General features: G+C 43.5%; 1 protein-coding gene across 5 annotated transcripts in view; it reads right to left on the reverse strand.

The window, feature by feature from the left end:
- The window catches only part of VPS35L (VPS35 endosomal protein sorting factor like), a 1,107,598-nt gene that overhangs the window by 284,731 nt on the left and 798,964 nt on the right, over positions 1-23,903 (reverse strand). For 4 of the 5 annotated variants that reach the window (XM_040358550.1, XM_040358548.1, XM_040358547.1 and 1 more), the window contains 3 exons: positions 5,079-5,141; positions 4,915-5,000; positions 1,911-1,991 (listed from right to left, as the gene is read on the reverse strand). In XM_040358550.1, the coding sequence (XP_040214484.1) occupies positions 1,911-1,991; positions 4,915-5,000; positions 5,079-5,141 (230 nt within the window). The remainder of the gene's footprint in view (positions 1-1,910; positions 1,992-4,914; positions 5,001-5,078; positions 5,142-23,903) is intronic. The other variant, XM_040358549.1, reaches the window with a different exon arrangement.

Below are 23,903 nucleotides of genomic sequence, written 5' to 3' on the forward strand. Positions count from 1 at the left end.
ACACAGGTCCAGGTGTATAGGAGACCCCCAAAACCCCCCCTCACAGCCGCTACCCAAATGGGAAAGGAGGGAGAGGAAAGTAGGGCAAGCCCTCAGTCGACCTCCCAGGGGAAAATTCCAGCCATACCCCCTTACCTGAGCAAGGGGCCACTACTTACCCGTCCTGCGACCACTGGCTGAAGGTATCCCAGACAGAACCAATGTCCGCTAAACGGCATGGCTGTCGGCCAGACACACTGTGACAAAGCCATAAAAGAACGGTCATAGTGTGCCTAGAACAAAATGTTCCCCGGCCACCCCTGGAGCAACGGGGGCCCTGTCGTGGACGCCCCAAAGCTGAGCTGAGGGCTGGCACACGCTTGATGGCCGAACATGGGGGAAATCAAGAGTCAAGGCCCAGCCTGTCCCCCAGTTTGCTGTGATAGAAGAATCACAGGATTAAAAAATGCAGGAACAAAATAATAAAAAGCGAGAAAAAAAATCACAAGAAAAAAAGGTGATTCAGAAAACGAAAATAATAGTTGCGCTAAGTGATACCATCAAAAATGGAAACATTGATATCATATGGGTGAAAAAAGTGTGTAAATAACAGCTTGGCAGCAGTATAACCTACACTCCAAAGCAATTACTAATATAGGTGTAACCGCTAATCAAATCAATAAAACATTTAAGTGCAACCACACAAAAAATATTTGAGTACTAAAACACACTCAAAACATGATATATGATGCAAAAAATTACTGTGTAACGTACAATGTCCCAAAAGTGAGAAAAGGCCAGTGAATACAACAGTAAATACGACAATATCAAATGGCATCCATGTGGTGAATTGCCAAGTGTGCAAATCAAAAATTAGTCCAATCAAAGAGAGAAAAGATGTAAGTTCCAGGTGAACACTGATAGAAGTGTCTGCAGATGTAGAGTGATACTGTCATCCACCACCACAGCAATACAATCTTCTCCCGTGCAACACAGAGTAGTGAAGGGGGGACCCTTACCAGAATGTAGGACCTCAAACAAGATCAAAACTCACGTTAGCAGATATAAACCTCTGCCAAGGTTTCAGGAAGATCCTTCAGCTTCCAGACTCCTCGGTATCTCCGCACAGAAGGGTCCCCCCTTCACTACTCTGTGTTGCACGGGAGAAGATCACCAACCAAAGGAGTTGGTGATTTCAGCTTTGTCATTTTACAAAGAAACATACTCAAACAAGGACTGATCAAAACAAGTTTGAAAAGGTTTGAAACTGCTGGTTTTCAAAGCCTGATATGAATCCTTAAGATTTCATAATGATGTCTCTAAATAGTGAAATAGTTTATTTCAGAACACGGACTTTAGAATAGGGGATAACTATAGATCTTTCTCTGACAAATATATCACCTTTCTGCTCTGAGGTGGGTCATTGATGCTGTACCTATAGGAATATTCATGGTGATAAGCTGTATATCACTATTATATATTATTATAACCTAAAAATGCTATTACTTGTTATTTTCATGAATCCGAATACTGCATAGGTGGGTGGGGGCGGAAAAAACATTGCAGTACATTTTTTTTCTCACATGCATTTATGGTTTCACTATTGAACGTCTGTGCAATGCACCCAAAATGTAAATTAACAGTATAGACAGGTTAAAGGCTTTGATATATATAACTGCTTTGTGAACTTAGCATTACACCTTTAAATTTGACTGGGGTTATTCTTTAACAATATGTTTACAGAAAAGTAAGAAGTCTTCAAATCAAATGATTATCACAGGACACCAATAGTTGGACCATGTAACCTCCTTCCCACCCCCAACAGATATTTTCTATCAGTTCGATTGTATGCACAGACAAAACTTTTTATCATCTGTAGTTCCATTCTATTTGAGCAAATAACCAGTAAAGTAAAATGCAGAGAATCTCACTTCACAGAATCGTGCATCGTCTTACAAACATGGAGCAGAGCATTCAGCATGACTGGATCCTTAGTTGCTTCCTGTTGATTCCTATTGGAAATATATTTAAAACATATTTATATATATATATATATATACACACAGAGATGTGAGTACAAATCAATCAAGAGCATAACAATTGTGATTGCAATATAAATGAGACTTTACCGCCACTGTTACTATGTATGCAGTATATGTGAAATAACAGATATATTTCAGCTTAGATAAAAGGGAGTTCCAGGATGGACCTACACTAAAAAGGAAGGCTTGGTGTATTTCAAAAAACAGTAAAATGAGCAAAAACGAAAAAGTGCAGTAAGTCATGTCAACCAGCGTTATGTTTAATTATGAGAGCTGGATTCTGACTTGTTTATTTACTATGAAGATTGCAATTTGTTTTAAGTATGTTAACACCCTGCAAACACAAATATGCTTTTGGGTCCATTAAATCTTCTTTATTCTTTATTTAATCAAAATGTATTTAAAGCAATCTGAGTATATGTCAATTTTAAATACAGGACCAAAAAAACTAAACAAAAAACATAGCTAGTGCATGAAGCTTGATCTCAAGAAACACGAACGCAGATAATTTGGCAGCTACGTCATTTTAATGGCATGCATGTACCAGTTTAATGAGATGTGGAGGATTTCCCTCAGAAGTCCCATGAATCAAGATAGGAGATTCATACACTGAAGATATACAAAATACCAAGTAGGATATGATTGTTTACACCCAAATAAATTGGAATGGGATTAAATATTGGAAAACAAAATTGGTAAGGAATACACAGAGTGGCTGATTAACCACTTAGACGGACCACCACCGTCATTATATGGCAGACCGTTTTGAAGAGGGATATTGTTGTTATGGCTGCAGATAGCCAACATAACCCTGGTATCCTCTTCAGTGAGCAGTCCACTTTTCGATAAAAGTGTCTCTGCAGCAGACTTTGCTTGCCCCACCCGCCACTCTACGATTGCCTTCTGCAGCATACTGGTAGCCGCTGGCATCTGTGATTGGGTCCTTCTCCCTGTTAGGTAAGGAGATGATTGAGAGGGAAAATGGCCCCCCATCCATCTCCATACCATTGCAGGGCGTAAGCGACGTCAATTTTATTTTTTTGCATTTCAGTGTTAATATAAGACCTGAGGTCTTTTTTGACCCATATATTATATTTAAGAGGTCCCGTCAAGCTTTTTTTCTATATCAGGAATGTTTACAATAGTAATAAAAGTGACATATTTTTTTTTTTAACCACTTAAGCCCCGGACCAAAATGCTGCCTAAAGACCCAAGGGGTTTTTACAGTTCGGGACTGCGTCGCTTTAACAGACAATTGCGCGGTCGTGCGACGTGGCTCCCAAACAAAATTGGCGTCTTTTTTTCCCCACAAATAGAGCTTTCTTTTGGTGGTATTTGATCACGGTTTTTATTTTTTGCGCTATAAACAAAAATAGAGCGTCAATTTTGAAAAAAATGCTATATTTTTTACTTTTTGCTATAATAAATATCCCCCAAAAACATATATAACATTTTTTTTTCCTCAGTTTAGGCCGATACGTATTCTTCTACCTATTTTTGGTAAAAAAAATCGCAATAATCGTTTATCGGTTGGTTTGCGCAAAATTTATAGTGTTTACAAAATAGGGGATAGTTTTTTTGCATTTTTTTTTTTTTTTTTTACTACTAATGGCGGCGATCAGCGATTTTTTTCGTGACTGCGACATTATGGCGGACACTTCGGACAATTTTGACACATTTTTGGGACAATTGTCATTTTCACAGCAAAAAATGCATTTAAATTGCATTCTTTATTGTGAAAATGACAGTTGCAGTTTGGGAGTTAACCACAGGGGGCGCTGTAGGAGTTAGGGTTTACTTTGTGTGTGTTTACTAGTGTAGGGGGGTGTGGCTGTAGGAATGACGTCATCGATCGTGTCTTCCCTAGAAAGGGAATGACGCGATCGATGCGCCGACACAGTGAAGCACGGGGAAGCCGTGTTTACACACGGCTCTCCCCGTTCTTCAGCTCCGGGGAGCGATCGCGACGGAGCGGCTATAAACGAATAGCCGCGCCGTCGTCCCGGATCGCTCCTGAAGCCACGGGGACCGCCGCATGTACGGGGGGGGGGTCCCGATCGGACCCCCGACCCACGTCAAGCAGGGCACGTATATATACGTTGATGTGCCTGCCTGTGCCATTCTGCTGACGTATATGTACATGAGGCGGTCCTTAAGTGGTTAAAGGTAAAATAAATGAATAATAATGTTAGACGTGCCCTGTCCTCGCGTGCATAAGTGAACACATACGTGAGTAGCGCCCACATATTAAAATAGTGTTCAAACCACACATGTGAGGTATCGCTGCGTTTGCACAAGAGCAATAATTCTAGCCCTAGACCTCCTCTGTAACTCAAAAAATGCAACCTGTAGAATTTTTTAAATGTCACATATGTATAGACTGGAGGTGCAGGGGGTGACAAAGTGATGGGGGGGGGGGGGACACACACATCTGGATTCCCACTAAGCCCCTTTAACACCTGAATGTGGCGGGAGTGGCAGAGGAGGGATGTAGGCTTCTGAGGGTAGCTGCAGGGGATTGGGTGCGGGGGGGGGGGGAAGGGGATAAGGAAGGAGAGTGGGGGAGCATTTCTACATCAAAGGGAGAGGTGGAAAGGCTGGGGACAGGGAAATGGCGGCATTGGGGGGGGTTTGCTAAATTTGAGGTTAATAACTCGGATCAGAAACCTGGCAGTGAAAGGGTGAAAGGTTAAGTTAACCTTTCATACCATGTTACACCCATATCAGGTCAACATGTAATAAATGCAGAGTGCAATATTTTTTTCCAACTCTGAGCATTCCTGATGTGAGACCTCTTCATAACAATGGATTTACTCAGGTCCATGCTTTTTACCAGCACCAAAATGCAACATCTGGTCTGAGCATGTTCTTATAGGTATAACCTAGAACTTACCTGTTAAAAGCCTCCATGATGGACTTGCAAACCTCTACTCGAACACTCTCTTTTTGGAACATATCAAGGAAAGGCAAGAATTTCTCCTAAAGCAATCAATATACAGGTTATTTTTAAATATAAGGTTTAGCTTTAGTGATTTAGCAAAACAAAGTACTACTTACCACATAAAAAAGGTCTGCAAAGTCATGGAAATGTGCAATAACTGTGGTAATTATAGATTGAAGCTAGGGGGAAAAAGAAAAGAAAATTTGTTAAAAAAAAAAAACTGTCCAGGACAAAGACATTTATAGACCATATAAATTATATTATACTTATGGATTAATGCAGTACAACCACTTGCTGGGCAGCCCCTAATGCACACTCATATACCACCATCTACTCTGTGAGTCTGCAGTTGAAGAATAGCCTTCCCCAATTCCAGGGCAGAAGATCCACCATGTCAGGGAGAACTTTGGTCTGGTTAGAGAAAAATGTGGATGATCCAGAGATTGGATTTATTTATTCCATGTCATGAGAATGTTGGATTGAAGAGGTCTGAAGTGAAAATGGGCAAAGCGAATGGCCTCAAAGAACCTACCATTAGAATCTAAAACCCTTATGTAGAAGCAAACTAAAGGGTGCTATTAGGTTCACATGTTAGAACCTAAGGGAGGCAATTTTCTTCCTGAGGCAGGAAGATTCTGCATTGGAAAGTGCCCCAAGATTGGATCCAAGTACTTCAGACCATGTGAAGAAAGTTTATTACCCAGTCCATGCACACATTTTAGTCTAGAAGCATTTTGAAGCTACAGCTTTTAGAAGCGAAAAAAAAAAATGATTTTTTTTTTGCCCCCAAGCAAGCTTTTATTATAATGAAGGAACATTGGTACAGAGATCTGGTGAATTTCATTTAGCAAGAAAACGCACCAAATTCATATAAAAAATAAATAAAAAAAAAAGGACACAAATGCGGTATCATGAGGACTTTCAACATACCCTGTGAGTAAGATATAATTTGTAGTTGAATAATTGGTTGGTTGAATATAAGTGTAAGGTTGAAGTTACATTTCTTCTTGTAACAGAACTACTTTCAGGTTGAACTCAAACTTATTCCCTTGTGTCAAACAGGAGATTACAGAGCTACTCAACTTTATTGAATATATAAATCGTACTGTGGGGCATTAGGTATAAATCATATAAATTATACAGAAAAATGGGATGAAATCTACATAGATATGTCTTTCTTATATATGAGATTTCTTAGGAGAGAAATCTGGGTTCAATTATCCAGTGTGTGGTGGTAGTGATGCTATTTGGCCTATTCTCATGCTACTGTAGGTGACCGCGATATTGTGTCAATCTCGCTCCCTTTCTCGGCGAGATTGACCACCTACGATCCCCGTCACGGGAGCCAGCGCCGAGCCGGCTCGCCGCGATGGGGAAAAAGCCGTCATAGAAGCGACGGGGATCCGACTTGGATTCCCGCCAATTCTAGCCGCGGCGTTTGGTATGAATCATGAGGGGGAACTCCACGCCAAATTTTAAATAAAAAAACCGGCATGGGTTCCCCCACAATCCATACCAGACCCGTATCCAAGCACGCTGCCTGGCCGGTCAGGAAAGGAGTGGGGACGAGCGAGCGCCCCCCCCTTCCTGAGCCGTACCAGGCCACATGTCCTCAACATGGGGGGGTTGGGTGCTCTGGGGCAGGGGGGTGCCCTGTGGCCCCCCCCACCCCAAAGTACCCTGTCCCCATGTTGATAAGGACAGGGCCTCTTCCTGACAACCCATGGCCGTTGGTTGTCGGGGTCTGCGGGCGGGGGGCTTAATCGGAATCTGGGAGCCCCCTTTATTAAGGGGGGCCCCTAGATACTGGCCCCCCACCCTAGGTGAATGAATATGGGGTACATCTTACCCCTACCCATTCACCTGGAAGAAAAATGTCAATAAAATAAACACACAACACAGGGTTTTAAAATAATTTATTAGTCCAGCTCTGGGGGTCTTCTCCACTCTCCGGCGTGTCCTTCTTCGGGTCATCTCGGCGCTCCCCGGTTCTTCTCCCGCTCGCTCTCCGGTGCCTTCTTCGGGCTGGCCGCCGCTATCTTCTTTCAGCCTGCTCTTCATTGCCATCTTCTGCCTTCTTCTTTTCTTCAGATGTTGACGCGTCGCTTCCTCCGCTGTAATGCCAGGTGTCCGGTGCGTGATGATTTATATAGGCCACATATGACGTCACAGTCCCATCATGCTTGGGTCGCCGTTTAGTAATTGAGCTAAAAAGAAAATAGCGGCGGCCAGCCCCGAAGAAGGCACCAGAGAGCGAGCGGGAGAAGAACCGGGAGCACCGACATGACAGCGGAGAGCAGAGACGATGGAAGAAGACCCCCCGGAGAGTGAAGAAGACCCCCCGGAGAGCGGAGAAGACCCCCCGGAGAGCGGAAAAGACCCTCCGGAGAGCGAAGAAGACCCCCCGGAGAGCGAAGAAGACCCCCCGGAGCCGACTAATAAATTATTTTAAAACCCTGTGTTGTGTGTTTATTTTATTGGCATTTTTCTTCCAGGTGAATGGGTAGGCCCCATATTCATTTACCTAGGGCGGGGGGGTCGGTATCTGGGGGCCCCCTTATTCCGATAAGCCCCCCGCCCGCAGACCACGACAACCAACGGCCAGGGTTGTCAGGAAGAGGCCCTGTCCTTAAAATGGGGACATAGTACTTTGGGGGGTGGGGGGCCGCAGGGCGCCCCCCTGCCCCAGAGCACCCAACCATCCCATGTTGAGGGCATACGGCCTGGTACTGGCTCAGGAGGGGGGCGCTCATCGTCCCCACTCCTTTCCTGACCGGCCGGGCAGCGTGCTGGAGACGGGTCTGGTATGGATTGTGGGGGTCTCCTTGCAATCCATACCAGACCTAAGCGCCTGGTATGCCCCCCGCGGGGGAACCCATGCCGGTTTTCTTATTTAAAAATTGGTGTGGATTTCCCCCTCATGATTCATACCAAACGCCGGGGCTAGAACTGGCGGGAATCCAAGTCGGATCCCCGTCGCTTCTATGATGCGCTCGCTGGAATGTGGCTTTTTCTATTACAAGCGAGTGCGAGATGTCGGCACCATGTCGCAGAGAATCAGCGCGATGTCGTCGTGCTGCAAACACATTCTCGGCGACAGGGTATTGTAATTGTCAGTTATCAATATGGGTGCAGTCAATAGACCCATAGCAACCTATACTGAAGAAGGAGCTTTCAGAAGGCCTAATCAGGGGATTAAGCTACTTGGATGGGGTGACAAAGAGTAACTACTATATACATTAGAAAAAAAGGAAGAGGGGGATATTGGGAAAGTGCTTGTGTCATGTAGAATAAAAAATGTGGAGCGAAACAGCAGACAGGGTGGGAGAGAGGGGAAGAATATATCTAATTATGTTACTCTTTGGAAAGAGTAGGGTAATCAGGGGGTCAACATTAGTTAGGGAGAGGAGGGGGTCAAATAGGTATAGACAAGATAGAGACAAGACACACAAGGGGGGTAAGGGGTGGGAAATCTTCCTCCTCCTCCTCCAATCTGGAAATGTGTACAAACCCTCTACTGGTTGTTGGGAGTACCCTGTAGTAGTTCTGAAGTGTTGCCAACAAGACCAATTGATGTCTCATTGGTTTGATGTATAAGGTCTTCCATTTCCTCTATTTTGTTAATGCGCCTGAACCAATCTGCTATGGTTGGAGGATTGGGCGATTTTCATTGGACTGGCATAGACATCTTCGCTGTGTTTATTAGGGAAGGATAAGAGAAAGGTTATAATCCTTTTTTGGGGATAGAAGCATGGTGTAAGAGCATTTGGGCCAGGGAGAAATCAATCGTGTAAGAGACAATTTGGGTAGGGAGGCGATGGACTTCTGTCCAAAGGAGTTGGATTAGGGGGCAAGACCATCATATGTGTAGAAGTTATCCTTCTACATCTGAACACCGCCAACAAGTTGAGGCAATGTCAGGGGTGATTTATGAAGTCTGAGGGGGGTTTTATACCATCTAGAAAAGATCTTAAAGCCATTTTCCTGCGCATAGACATTAATCGTGCCCTTGTGCATGCAAGATAAAATGTTCTCCCAGACTTCTTCCGAAAAGTCTATTATGAGTTCCCTTTCTCATTTATGGCTTGCTATGTTGTATTTGGGATTGTGGTCGAAAAATAGGATAGCATATAAAATCAAATGTCTTTGCGGGTCTTTTTTCCTACGTTTCAAATGGCATTTGTGTTCCAGATGACAAGGGATCATCTAGAAAATGTCTTAGTTGAACATATGTCCAGAAGGGAAAGGACTGGTCTGGCATCTGTTCAGTGTGGGTAGGGTCAAAAAGTTACCCCTAGAGAAAAAATGTTCTGCTTGGATGTCGGAGAGGTCTGAAGTCTGAGAAAAAGGTGTCAGTTAAACCTGGGGGGAATTCCGTATTGTGACGGATGGGAGTTAACGGTGCCGGTGAGGTGAATATGTTAAATTTGAGGCATGCCCATCTGAAAATCTCTAGCATGTTGCCAATTAACAGATGTATTTTGCACTTTGGTGGTATGTGGGATGGCGTGGTCCATTGAAGCTGGTGTACAGTACCTGTCTGCGAGAATGCGTTTCCAGCACGACCGCATTGCACTGGTTCTCGGCGACAAGGTGTCGACATCTCGCACTCGCTGCAATAAAAAAAGCACATTCCAGTGAGCGCGAGATGGAAGTGACGGAGATCCAACTTGGATTCCCGCCAATTCTAGACGCTGTGTTTGGTATGAATCATGAGGGGGGAATGTGAAGAAAATAGGACTTTAATCTGTATTTTCTCATAGGATGACTGAGAAATTATATCTTTGGACTACAGGAGATGGGACAGTAATGATAATTTACAAAGTATTCCAGGATATCTTGAAATATTACAGGTTGTTGATTCTAAACCCAACCGGTCAATAGAACGAGTGACTCATTCAATGTGGGAACACAGACTGTTAAGGTGTTAATGTCGTCTGCTACTGTCATATAAATGAACTAGGGTTGTCCCGATAGCACTTTTTTAGGACCGAGTACAAGTTACCGATACTTTTTTTCATGTACTCGCCAATACCGATTACCGATACTTTTTTTAAATGTGTCCCCACAAATCAGCCATGTGTCCCCAAAAATGCAGCCATGTGTAGCCCACAAATGCAGCCATGCGAGCCCACAAATGCAGCCATGCTGAGCTACAAATGCAGTCATGCCAGCCCACAAATGCAGCCATGCGAGCCCACTAAATGCAGCCATGCGAGCCCACAAATGCAGCCATGTGAGCCCACAAATGCAGCCATGTCCTCCATAAATGCAGCCACGTCCTCCCATAAATGCAGCCAACGTCCTCCCATAAAAGCAGCCACGTCCCCCCATAAATGCAGCCACTTCCCCCATAAATGCAGCCACGTCCCCCCATAAAATGCAGCCACGTCCCCCCATAAATGCAGCCACGTCCCCCATAAATGCAGCCACGTCCCCCCATAAATGCAGCCACGTTCCCCCATAAATGCAAGCCACGTCTCCACATAAATGCAGCCACGTTCCCCCATAAATGCAGCCACCGTCTCCACATAAATGCAGCCACGTCCCCCATAAATGCAGCCATGTCTCCACATAAATGCAGCATGTCTCCACATAAATGCAGCATGTCTCCCACATAAATGCAGCCATGTCTCCACATACATGCAGCCATGTCCTCCACATACATGCAGCCATGCTCACATTACATGCAGCCATGTCTCCACATACATGCAGCCATGTCTCCACATAAATGCAGCCATGTCTCCCACATAAATGCAGCCATGTCTCCACAGAGAAAGCCAAGCCCTCCCCCCCGCCGCCTAATTAATCAGTGCGGGGAACATTACAGCTTTCATTTGAATAGCCGTGTGTTCCCCGCCGCGCCATGTACAGACACTCCCCCTTGCTTGGATTGGACGGGTGAACTGTCTATCAAAGTGCCCGAGCAAGGGGGAGTGTCTATACATGACGAGGCGCGGCGGGGAACACACAGCTATTCAAATGAAAACTGTAATGTTCCCCGCTGCGCCTCGTCATGTATAGACACTCCCCCTTGCTGGGGCACTATGATAGACAGATCACCCGTCCAATCCGAGCAAGGGGGAGTGTCTATACATGGCCCGGCGGGGAACACACAGCTATTCAAATGAAAGCTATAATGTTCCCCGCGCTGATCAACTAGGCGGCGGGGGGGGGCTTGGCTTTCTCTTTGAGGACTGCTGGGCTCCGCTCTCCGCCCCCTCCCCTCTCCACCCGCCTCACTAGAAAAAAGTATTGGGTTTGGCATCGGGAGCATTTGCGCGAGTACGAGTTTTCACACAAATGCTCAGTATCGGTCCTGATACTGGTATCGGGACAACCCTAAAATGAACCTTAGTCTGGCTTTCAAGAACCTTTCATTGTGTGATGCTAATTGACACTGTATTGTGTGAATTTCTATTGATGATAAATGTGTATTGTATAGCAGGTGAGAAGAGCTTATCTCGGAGTCACCTTGTCTGGGTAAATGATTAGTAATTAGCTCATGTAGATTATCTCGGAGACAGTATGTATGTCTCCTAAAGGATGTGTATTGGAGGCTCGTTAGTACCCATTGTATGATGTTGTGGGTGGAGTGTGTCATTGTCCATTTGATTACTGCAAGTATTCTTTTTGGTGTATATAAGAGCCTGCCTTCTCAATAAAGACGTTCTTTGCCTGGTACACCCTTCATCAAGTCTTGGCTCATGTTTGGGGGAATATTCTAACCATTGGGAAGAATCATCCTGGAAACTGCATTCATTTCCACTATCCCTCTACCTCCTATGGTAGAGATAATCACTTATGCTCGGCGATTGAGGGATGGAAAGAAGGCCACAGTACCATAACCACTGCAGGTCTTAACAGGGAACTCCACGCCAAATTTTAAATAAAAAAACGTCATGGGTTCCCCTCCAGGAGCATACAGGCCCTTGGGTCTGGTATAGATTGTAAGGAGAACACCCCTACGCTGAAAAAGCTGCATGGGGGTTCCCCCATAATCCATACCAGACCCGTATCCGAGCACGCTGGTCGGTCAGGAAAGGAGTGGGGACGAGCGAGCGCCACCCCCTCCTGAGCCGTACCAGGCCGCATGCCCTCAACATGGGGGGGTGGGTGCTTAAAGTTAAAGTCAACGGCCACCTATCAAATGCCTTCTAAATCACTAATGGTACACAGCAAGGTTGCCCTCCTTCCCTACTAATTTTTATCCTTACCCTGGAACCTTTACTATGCCGGTCTAACCCCAATATCAAAGGTGTTTCAATCCACAAGGCCACTTATATATTAGCTGCTTTTGTGGACAACATCCTTTTATTCCTAACAGAACCTCATACCACAATGCCCAACTTACTTAAGGGCTTATTTACATTCAAATCCTTAACCAATTTACAAATCTCTCTAAATCATGAGCACTTGATATCTGACTACAGTCAGATACATCTATGCAGTGCCAAGCAAATTACCCATTCAAATGGAGCCGATCACCAATTGTCCGACTTGTACACTGAAAAATATCTGCCAATTCTTCAAAATAGCCAACGTGACCTGGGGTCCTGGTCTGCAGGCCTGTTCACATGGTTTGGCAGAGCATCAAATATTAAAATGAACATTCTACCTAGAATTCTTTGTGATACAGACAATACCCATAAAACGACCTCAGGACTTTTTTCACATCCTATTGCAGAGCATGCACATAATTAATTTGGGGGAAATCACACCCCAGAATTCGTTTTGAAAGGCTAACCATTCCCAAACTGAAGGGTGTATTGCTCTATCGCGTTTGCCTCGTTACATCTACAGTAGGTGACCACGATATTGTGTCAATCTCGCTCTTTTTCTCAGCGAGATTGACCACCTACGAGCCCCGTCGCTGGAGCCAGCGCCAAGCCGGGAAGGGAAAAAGCCAACATAGAAGCGACAGGGATCCGACTTGGATTCCCGTCAATTCTAGACACTGTTTGGTATGAATCATGAGTGGGAACTCTACGCCAAATTTTAAATAAAAAACGGCATGGGTTCCCCTCCAGGAGCATACCAGGTCCTTAGGTCTGGTATGGATTGTAAGGAGAACCCCCACGCCGAAAAAACGGCGCGGGGGTTCCCTTAAAATAGATACCAGACCCGTATCCGAGCATGCGCCCGGCCGATCAGGAAAGGAGAGGGGACATGGGGTGGTGGGTGCCCCCCACCCCAAAGCACCCTGTCCCCATGTTGATGAGGACAAGGCCTCTTCCCGACAACCCTGGCCGCTGGTTGTTGGGGTCTGCGGGCAGGGGGCTTATTGGAACCCAGGAGCCCCCTTAATAAGGGGACTCCCAGGTACCGGCCCGCCACCCTAAGTGAATGAGTATGGGGAGTACATCGTACCCCTACCCATTCACCTGGAGGAAAAGTGTCAAAAAAATAAACGCTACACAGGTTTTAAAAATCATTAGTCAGCACCGGGGGGTCTTCTTCCGACTTCGGGGGTCTTCTTTCGTCTTCTCCGCTCTTTTCTTCTGCTCTCCAGTGTCATCTCCACGCTCCCCGGTTCTTCTCCCGCTCTCCGGTGCCTTCTTCCTTCTGCCGGGCTGCACAGCTATCTTCTTTGCAGCTCTTTTACTAGCGGCGGCCAGCCTGGTCTGACGTTACAGTCCCAGCATGCTCCGGGTGGTGACAACATAATTACCCCGCCCCCTCATGTCGTCACCACCCGGTGCATGATGGGACTGTAACGTCATAAGAGGCCTATATAAATCGTTGCGCACCGCACACCCGGCATTACAGCAGAAGGGAGCGTTGAGTCAACATCGGAAGGAAAAAGAGGGAAGAAAGTGACAAGGAAGACCGGGCTAGGCGCCGCTAGTAGAAGAGCTGCAAAGAAGACCACAGAAGTTGGAAGATCACCCCCGGAGCAGACTAATAAATGATTTTAAAGTCTGTGTAGTATGTTTATTTTGTTGACACTTTTCCTCCAGGTGAATGGATAGGGGTACGATGTACCCCTATACTCATTAACCTAGGGTGGGGGGCCGGTATCTGGGGGCCCCCTTATACAGCCGTTTTTTTTGGCGTGGGGTTCTCCTTACAATCCATACCAGACCTAAGGACCTGGTATGCTCCTGGAGGGGAACCCATGCCGTTTTATTTCAAATTTGGCGTGGCGTTCCCACTCATAATTCATACCAAACACATCGTCTAGAATTGGCGGGAATCCAAGTCAGATCCCCATCGCTTCTATCTTGGCTTTTTCACCTGGCTCAGCGCTGGCTTCCACGACAGGGCTCATTGGTGGTCAATCTCGCTGAGAAAAGGAGCGAGATTGACACACTATCGTGGTCACCTACTGTAGATTTAACGAGGCAAACGCAATAGACCAAAACACCCTTCAGTTTGGGAACAGTTAGCCTTTCAAAGCTAATTCTGGGGTGTGATTTCCCCCAAATGAATTCTGTGCATACTCTGCAATAGGATGTGAAAAAAGTCCTGAGGTCGTTTTATGGGTATTGTCTGCATCACAAAGAATTCTAGGAAGAATGTTCATTTTAATATTTGATGCTCTGCCAAACCATGTGAACAGACCTGCAGACCAGGACCCCAGGTCACATTGGATATTTTGAAGAATCGGCAGATATTTTTTAGTGTACAAGTCGGACAATAGGTGATCAGCTCCACTTGAATGGGAAATTTGCTTGGCACTGCATAGGTGTATCTGACTGTAGTCAGATATCAAGTGCTCATGATTTAGAGAGATTTGTAAATTGGTTAAGGATTTGAATGTAAATAAGTCCTTAAGTAAGTTGGGCATTGTGGTATGAGGTTCTGTTAGAAATAAAAGGATGTTGTCCGCAAAATCAGCTAATTTATAAGTGGCCTTGTGGTTTGAAACACCTTTGATATTAGGGTTAGACCGGCATAGTAAAGGTTCCAGGGTAAGGATACAAATTAGTGGGGAAAGAGGGCAGCCTTGCTGTGTACAATTAGTGATTTAGAAGGCATTTGATAGGTGGCCGTTGACTAACTTTGGTGGAGGGAGAGGAACAGAGGGCCAAGATGAAACCTAACATATGTCCTCTGATGCCAAGTGACTTCACAGCTTCTGACATGTAGTCCCAGGCCTTCTCTGCATCTAAGGATAAAAAAAAAAAAACATTTTGACGAGTCGATGTTATCCATTTGGGGATATTAATTGCTTTCAAAGGTATTGTCTCTTGCCACACTCTTCCCGGTATGAATCCTACCTGGTCCAGACAGACACATTAAGATAATAAGGGTAAAGGAAAATTGTCTAGAGTTCTAGCAAAAAGTTTGAGGAGGTCTATGTTCAGTAAATTATAGGTTGACTAGGGACAGTCTTTACCTGGTTTGTTTAGGCATCACAGTTATATGAGCTGTCAGGAGATCACGAGGGCATTCCAGCCCTTTTTCTGCCTTTTCACAAGAGTGTATCTTGCTTTTTGACAACAAGTTGACTTGTCTGGCTTTGACAATAAAGATTTATCAAGCAATCTTTCGGTTCCAGTGTGTGACCTCTGTTTTGTTTTCCTATCTACTATAGACGGTGGTGAGCCGCAGCTACCCTGGAGTGGTGTTATCTCTTGGTCTGGCCTGTGAGATGATTGCAAGTTCCCCTCAAATGTGTGGGCTTCCCAACTTATCATTGGAGATATGTCAGGAGAATTATTCTCTCGGAAGTGTTGAGAGAGACGTTTATTCACCTTGGATACTATGGTGTGGTCTGTGAGTAAGGGGGGATCCAAATGCCATAAAAAGGGTCGGACTGGGGTATCTGAAAACTCTAGGGACATAGGGTGATGGTTCGACAAGTACATGGGGTCTAAAGAGGCTGTCTTTAGCATCTGTAGATCTATTTGTGAGATTATTATACATGATTTATATAGCACCAACAGTTTGTGCAGAACTTTACAATGTAGGTAGACACTACACCAACAATACAATTCAAAACAAGAGGGTTAGAGAAGCCCTGCGAGCTTTCAATCTAAGAGATAAAGTAAAAAAAAAAAAAAATCTGGAATAGCGATGATGAGGTGCTGAATATAATGTGCAATATTTTGCATTTGGGTATAATGTACGCCATGTATCGTGCAGTGTGAGATTCTGAAGTTGTGTTTTGATCGCTCTCAGTGCTTTGTAAGGCAACTTGGAGGTTCCCGTTGATGTGTGAATTAGGGGGATTTACGGGGACATTTAAAATGGCCACCCAGAATTAGCATGCTGTTCTGAAACGCTGAGAGCGCATGTGTGCGTAAATGCTCTTTTTTAATTTTTGGGAGCAATTTGACGTCAGAAAAACAATGCTGAATGTTCCTAACTGCTGCTAAAAGCTGGCACAAAAACGCTATTATGAAAGTTTTTCATCCAGCATTTTTCTGTCTTATTTTAGCTTATAGTGTGCATGGAGCCTGAGGGAAATGAATCAACCTCTGAACTTTACCAGAGAAAATTACAGAGAAGTCCTTCAGCAGGAGAATGTCCACGTACCTTGTGACATGAATGCCCTTCGTCGGCAAATGAGCCAGAAACACTTTGAGAATGCTCAGAGTTCAGAAAGCGCTGATGTGAGTGAAAGATGGAAATGTGTAGATAGGCACCTTTTGTATGTCTATTGATGAAATTCCCCTTGAATTTTTCCACATTTTGTCATGTTACAACCAAAAATGTACATGTAATTTATTGGGGTTTTATGTGATAGACCAACACAAAGTGGCACATAATTGTGAAGTGGAAGAAAAATGATAAATTATTTTTAAATTTTTTTACAAATACATATCTAAAAAGAGTGGCATGCATTTGTACTTCGCCCTCTTTACTCTGATACCCCTAACTAAAATCTAGTGGTACCAAATTAGTAAATAGAGTCCACCTGTGTGTAGTTTAATCTCCGTATAAACACAGCTGTTTTGTGAAGCCCTCTGAGGTTTGTTAGAGCAGTAGTTATCAACCCTGTCCTCTAACAGGCCAGGTTTGCAAGATAACTGAAATACATCACAGGTGATATCATTCGCTGCTCAGTGATTGCAGTATTTTAGTCTGCATCTCCCCAAGGTAATACATAAAATCTGGGCTGTTGGTGGGCCCTGATGACAGGGTTGATGACCACTGTGTTAGAGAACCTTAGTGAACAGACAACATCATGAAGACCAAGGCAAACGCACATTAATCAGAGAAGCAGCCAAGAGCCCCATGGTAACTCTGGAGAAGCTGCAGAAAGCCACAGCTCAGGTGGGAAAACCTGTCCACAGGACAACTATTAGTTGTGCACTCCACAAATCTGGCATTTATAGAAGAATGACAAGAAGAAAGCCATTGTTGAAAGAAAACCATACAAAGTCTTGTTTGCAGTTTGAGAGAAGCCATGGAGGGAACACAGCAAATATGTGGAAGGTGGTGGTCAGATGAGACCAACATTTTACTTTTTGGCCTAAAATTAAAACGTTCTGTGTGGTGAAAAACTAACATTGCACATCACCCTAAACTCACCATCACAACCGTGAAACATTGTGGTGGCAGCATCATGTTGTGGGGATGCTTTTCTTCAGCAGGGACAGAAAAGCTGGTCAGAGTTGATGGGAAGATGGATGAAGCCAAATACACGGCAATCTTAAAAGAAAACCTGTTAAGAGTCCTAAAAATACTTGAGACCGGGATGAAGGTCCGCCTTTTAGCAATACAACAACCCTAAACATACATCCAGAGCTAAAATACAATGGTTTAGATCAGTGGTCTCCAAGTACCGGCCCGCGGGCCATTTGCGGCCCGCGGACCAGTTTTTTTTTGTGAGCTGGCGCCATCTGGTGGTGAGCCGTTGGTATTACAAGTTATTACCACCAGATGTTAGCTGGCGACATCTGGTGGTGGCCGTTGGTATTACAAGTTAAGCATTACAAGTTAAACAGCAATTCTAATGTAATTTTACACTATTTAGACTGCCATCTTCTTCCCTCTAATTAGAACCCCCAAACATTATATATATTTTTTATCCTAACACCCTAGAGAATAAAATGGCGATCGTTGCAATACTTTGTTACGCCGTATTTGCGCAGCGATCTTACAAGCGCACTTTTTTGGGAAAAAATTACACTTTTTTTAATTAAAAAATAAGACAACAGTAAAGTTATCCCCATTTTTTTTTATATTATGAAAGAATGTTACGCCAAGTAAATTCATACCCAACATGTCACGCTTCAAAATTGCGTCCGCTTGTGGAATGCCGACAAACTTTTTTACCCTTTAAAATCTTCATAGGCAACGTTTAAAAAAATCTACAGGTTGCATGTTTTAAGTTACAGAGGAGGTCTAGTGCTAGAATTATTGCTCTCGCTCTACCAATCGCAGCGATACCTCACATGTGTGGTTTGAACACCGTTTACATATGCGGGCACTGCTCGCGTATGTGTTCGCTTCTGCGCGCAAGCTCGTCGGGACGGGGTGCGTTTTCTGGCTCCTAACTTTTTTAGCTGGCTCCTATATTCCAAGAAAATTTGTCAAACCCTGACTTACACCAGTGCTGGTGGTAATAATGCGCTCGCTGACACCAGTGCTGGGAGTTAATAATGTGTTCGCTGACACCAGTACTGTTGTTTTTGAAGTTTGAAAGTTTGCATGCGGCCCCCCATGGCATATAAAAACTTGTCTTGTGGCCCTCAGGTAATTTGAGTTTGAGACCCCTGGTTTAGATTAAAGCATATTCATCTGTTGGAATGGCCCAGTCAAAGATAAGACCTAAATCCAATTAGAAATCTGTGGCAAGACTTGAAAATTGCCGTTCACAGACACTCTCCATCTAATCTGACAGAGCTATTTTGCATAGAAGAATGGGCCAACATTTCACTCTCAAGATGTGCAAAGCTGGTAGAGACAGACATACTCAAAAATACTTGCAGCTGTAATTGCAGAAAAAGGTGGTTCTACAAAGTATTGACTCAGGGGGGCTGAATACAAATACAAGCCACACTGTTTTAGAGATTTGTTTGTAACAAATTTGAAAACCATTTATCATTTTCTTTCACTTCACAATTATGTGACACTTTGTGTCATGCCTTTATTAACAAGGCTTATAATCTTTACATTGACTTTGATTTAACTAAATTAAATCTACGCTGCCATCTAATGGCCATTTTGTTTAACTGCACTATTTATGTTGCAAGCAGTCAGTTAGAATAGCTGGTTAGGTTTGGCCCATGCAAGCCTCCATATTTCATTCCAACATGCCTTGCATCCTCCTCTTCAGGCCTTTCCCTTTTTACTCTGGAAGTAAGCAGATGGACTGCCGAGTTCTGTTCTACTCTACCCATCCAGATCCATCTCGGGTATGTTCACCATTTGTGCCTCTAGCTAGATAGTTAGATAGGGAGGCACTAATTATATGATCATTTATTAATTTATATTTGTTTGTATCTATTACAGTTTTACTCTATCTTGTACTAATAAAAGTTCAAAAGGATTCTGCGCCTACTGGAATACATTGGTATGAGAGGAGTTAACAGTGTGCTCGAATATACCTCAGTCACGTGTGAGGGGCATAACCGTAAAACCGAGGCTTCTAAACATGGCTAGCATACAGAACTTCCAGCAAAACAAAGGCTTCTAAGCATGGCTAGCATACAGAACGCCATAAAAACAAAGGCTTCTAACCACGGCTACCATACAGAACGCCAAAGAGACAACAGTGTTCTCAGCTTCCATATACAGCGAGACACAAGAACAAAAGCTGGACAGCCGCACTCCAAAATTTTCTTTAAAAGAGATGTCTTTTATTTTCAACTGTGCATACAGTCACTGCAAGCCCACAAAAATCAGTATGGCCAACGTTTCGCACTGGCGTCAGTGCTTAGTCATGGCTAGCAAGGTTCACACTACAAATGAAATATATACACAAAACATACAATCATGTGATGAAAAGCCCTGCCTACAGCAGGGAGGAATCAATTAAGTTAATCAAGCAGTAAATCAAACGGCATTTTAAACAGCTGAAATATGGGTCAAACCTCCCTCAAGTGTGTCCCTTTGTAAAAAAGGGAAAAAGTGTGAAAAACACATATTGATTTGTGAAAAACCTGTGTATAAATGAAAATCAAAATAAAATGACAATGGAGATAAAAAAATATAAAAATAGAAATACCCATAAAATTACTTATAAAGTTTCTCAAAATCAGACCACAACATGTATGTATAGGTATAGTCTCAATTAAAAAATAAGAAATAATTATAATAATAAAGAAATTTTTCTATTATGTGTATACATGTACATATATATATATATATATATAGAAGCGCTCTCATCCGTGGTCATTTAGTGACTCAAAAATGCATAAGTTATTAGAATAAATTAATTAGTGAAGCCAAAATAAACCTATTTTAGGGAATAAACTGTGAAATAGCAAAATCAAATAGTAAATTGATGGGAGAATCGCTACATGAATGGACATTAAGTTAAAGTTCAATAGTGAATAAAACCTTATAATGAATGAGTCAGTGAAAACAAAATCATATGGATATGATGTGCGTGAACATCATGCAGGTAATGACAACATCTGTTAAGATGCCTTACCCAATAAATGTGATCGTGATGAACATGGTAACGGTTATTTTAACATTAGGTAGATGATGATCTAGTGCAAAAGTCTGAGGTCAAGTGTGGTAATGTGCAATCGATCTGTCTAAATGTTTATCCATTCAGGGGTCTAATACATGAATGTAAGAGTATACATAATAAAGAAGCTGGTTATGCTCTGAAAAATTTTGGAGTGCGGCTGTCCAGCTTTTGTTCTTTTGTTTTTTGCTATTACCGCATCGCCAGCACCCTGGTGGTTCAACAACCCCTGATCATCAAGAGGCTCACCTGGAGCGGTGAGAATTCTGTCTGTGTGTCTACTCTGGATTGTGCATCCTTGATCACCAGCTCGGGAGCCTCTGTCAACGGGAACCTAGTGTTGACACTTTGGAACCACCAGTCTCTTCATGGAACACAGTGCACCTTCAAATGCAGCCACAGATTCGGTTTTTAGCAGAACCCTTCAACCCTCGGCCGAGAACCCGTTCCGATTGGGAACCTACACTGCCTCGGCACCCAGCCAGGATAATGGGGCTTCACTTTTGGCCATGTTCCGACAATTGGAACAATCTATGGCAAAAGAAATTAAGCTGTATTGGGACACTCATTTCCTTTCTAACTACATCACGATGCAGCAAATCCCCCGGGGACTACAAATTAAAAAATTCCCCACCACCATATTATCCAATGAGACATTACAACAAGAGTGGACGGATACCCTTAACACCTGCTCTTTTGCCTTAATGAGCATTCTCATCAAATCCAATCTTGAGCAAGTTAGCTCATTGCAAACCGAAATGTCAGCGGTTCAAAAAGATCTTACCATGCTGCAAACACATCCAGATTTTGCCGATTTGGACAGCAAATTAAATAAAAGATTGGATAAACTTGAGAAATTCGTCATCGACACAAAAAGGGGCAAGCAACTGAGAGACCGTGCCGACTACGAGAGTAATAAAGTTTATATACGCACGCATGTTCCTTTTCAGTCCAGACGCCCTCGCAAGAATAGAGCAAAGAAGGTGAGCTTTTCCGACATCGAGCACGATGTCGCATATGACACTTTGGTTACATCCGGATCCGAATCATCTCCGGACCGTCCCGTATTAACACCAAGTCCGTTGTCGGACGATGATATACAACCCAATGGACACCCTCACGGAACCAAGGACACAAAGAAGCGAAAACCCATCATAAAAAGACAAGAAGGGGAGGCAAGAGATCCAAAGGCTACACGCACCCCATACGCTTTACGGGGAAACAGAAGGAAATAACTAACAACGTTATCAACATCTCTAAAAGAGACTTAAACCCAGATGAACTCCATCTACTATCGAAAGGCTTGAACTTTTGTCCGTCCAACCATTTTAACCTGTTTGGTACCATATTGGACGTTAATAGATTTGCAAGAAAATTAACCCTTAAGAAACATTTTTTCACTATTGAACTTTAACTTAATGTCCATTCATGTAGCGATTCTCCCATCAATTTACTATTTGATTTTGCTATTTCACAGTTTATTCCCTAAAATAGGTTTATTTTGGCTTCACTAATTAATTTATTCTAATAACTTATGCATTTTTGAGTCACTAAATGACCACGGATGAGAGCGCTTCTATATATATATATATGTACATGTATACACATAATAGAAAAATTTCTTTATTATTATAATTATTTCTTATTTTTTAATTGAGACTATACCTATACATACATGTTGTGGTCTGATTTTGAGAAACTTTATAAGTAATTTTATGGGTATTTCTATTTTTATATTTTTTTATCTCCATTGTCATTTTATTTTGATTTTCATTTATACACAGGTTTTTCACAAATCAATATGTGTTTTTCACACTTTTTCCCTTTTTTACAAAGGGACACACTTGAGGGAGGTTTGACCCATATTTCAGCTGTTTAAAATGCCGTTTGATTTACTGCTTGATTGACTTAATTGATTCCTCCCTGCTGTAGGCAGGGCTTTTCATCACATGATTGTATGTTTTGTGTATATATTTCATTTGTAGTGTGAACCTTGCTAGCCATGACTAAGCACTGACGCCAGTGCGAAACGTTGGCCATACTGATTTTTGTGGGCTTGCAGTGACTGTATGCACAGTTGAAAATAAAAGACATCTCTTTTAAAGAAAATTTTGGAGTGCGGCTGTCCAGCTTTTGTTCTTTTGTTTTTTGCTATTACCGCATCGCCAGCACCCTGGTGGTTCAACAACCCCTGATCATCAAGAGGCTCACCTGGAGCGGTGAGAATTCTGTCTGTGTATACAGCGAGACACCATGTCACAGATAAAGTCAGAGCACCTTGTGACAAGGTCAGAAGTTTACTCCACGAGCACAAGGAGGTCAGTGAAAAGTGAAACAATCGCCATTGCCCACGCAAAAGCAGAATCTGCGAAAGTAAAGGCTGCGTTCGCTGAAAAAGAGGCGCAACTCAAATTAGAAAAGTTACGCATGGAAACTGCATTAGAAAAGCTAGCTGCAGAGAAGGAGGCAGCGGCTGCTGCAGCCGAGGCAGACATTCTAGAAGAACTTGCAAAGCCCACCAGTGAGCGGCTCAGCAATGTGCTTGGGGAAAAACCTGTTGCTCATGACAGTACAGAGCGTACCTCAGAATATGTCCGGCGACACGTCGACCCAGACAACTGCCTGCTTACAGCGCCAAAAGCGGAATCAACTCCCACCATCCACACGCCTTATATCAAGCAAGAAAGAAAACCCACACTCAGTCAGTTTTCAGCACATTCTGCATCCAGGCTATCAAAACACTACATCACAGTTGACCAAATCGAAAATGAAGAACAACAGGTTAAAAGACACAGCGACAGCATCTCTGATGACCGCATCTACTCCACAAGTTCCTGGCACAACAGAGCGCCCCCTGGCTACTCACACAACGATCAAGGTATGTCAGATTTCTTCAAGTTCTTAGCACACCGTGAACTGCTAGCAAAGGGACTTGCAAAGTTTAACGATCGCCCTGAAAGTTACAGAGCATGGCGTTCGTCCTTCAGAAATGCAATTAGGGATCTTGGTTTTAAAGCAAGCGATGAAGCTGATCTCTTAGTCCAATGGCTGGGGAATGAGTCATCAGAGCATGCAAGGAGAATCAGAGACATTAACATTAACTAGAAAATGCATTTCCTGAGAAAAAATGCGTGGGAATGCTGAATAGCTGAATTGCTGAGCCCGCACCAAAGCCATTCACCATAACCACTACACTATCTTTAGGACACACAGCTCCTTTCTCTATCTGCAAAGTAGAGAGTATGCTGACTTCCTGTTCGCCCCTCCCCCCTCAAGAGATCCCCCCCCCCCAGGTCAGTGAGGAGGACTTCAATGAGGTAAAGGAAGCTATTTAGGGAAAGAAATA

This window comes from Rana temporaria, chromosome 6 (genome assembly GCF_905171775.1).
Source record: "Rana temporaria chromosome 6, aRanTem1.1, whole genome shotgun sequence".
Taxonomy (NCBI): Eukaryota; Metazoa; Chordata; class Amphibia; order Anura; family Ranidae; genus Rana; species Rana temporaria.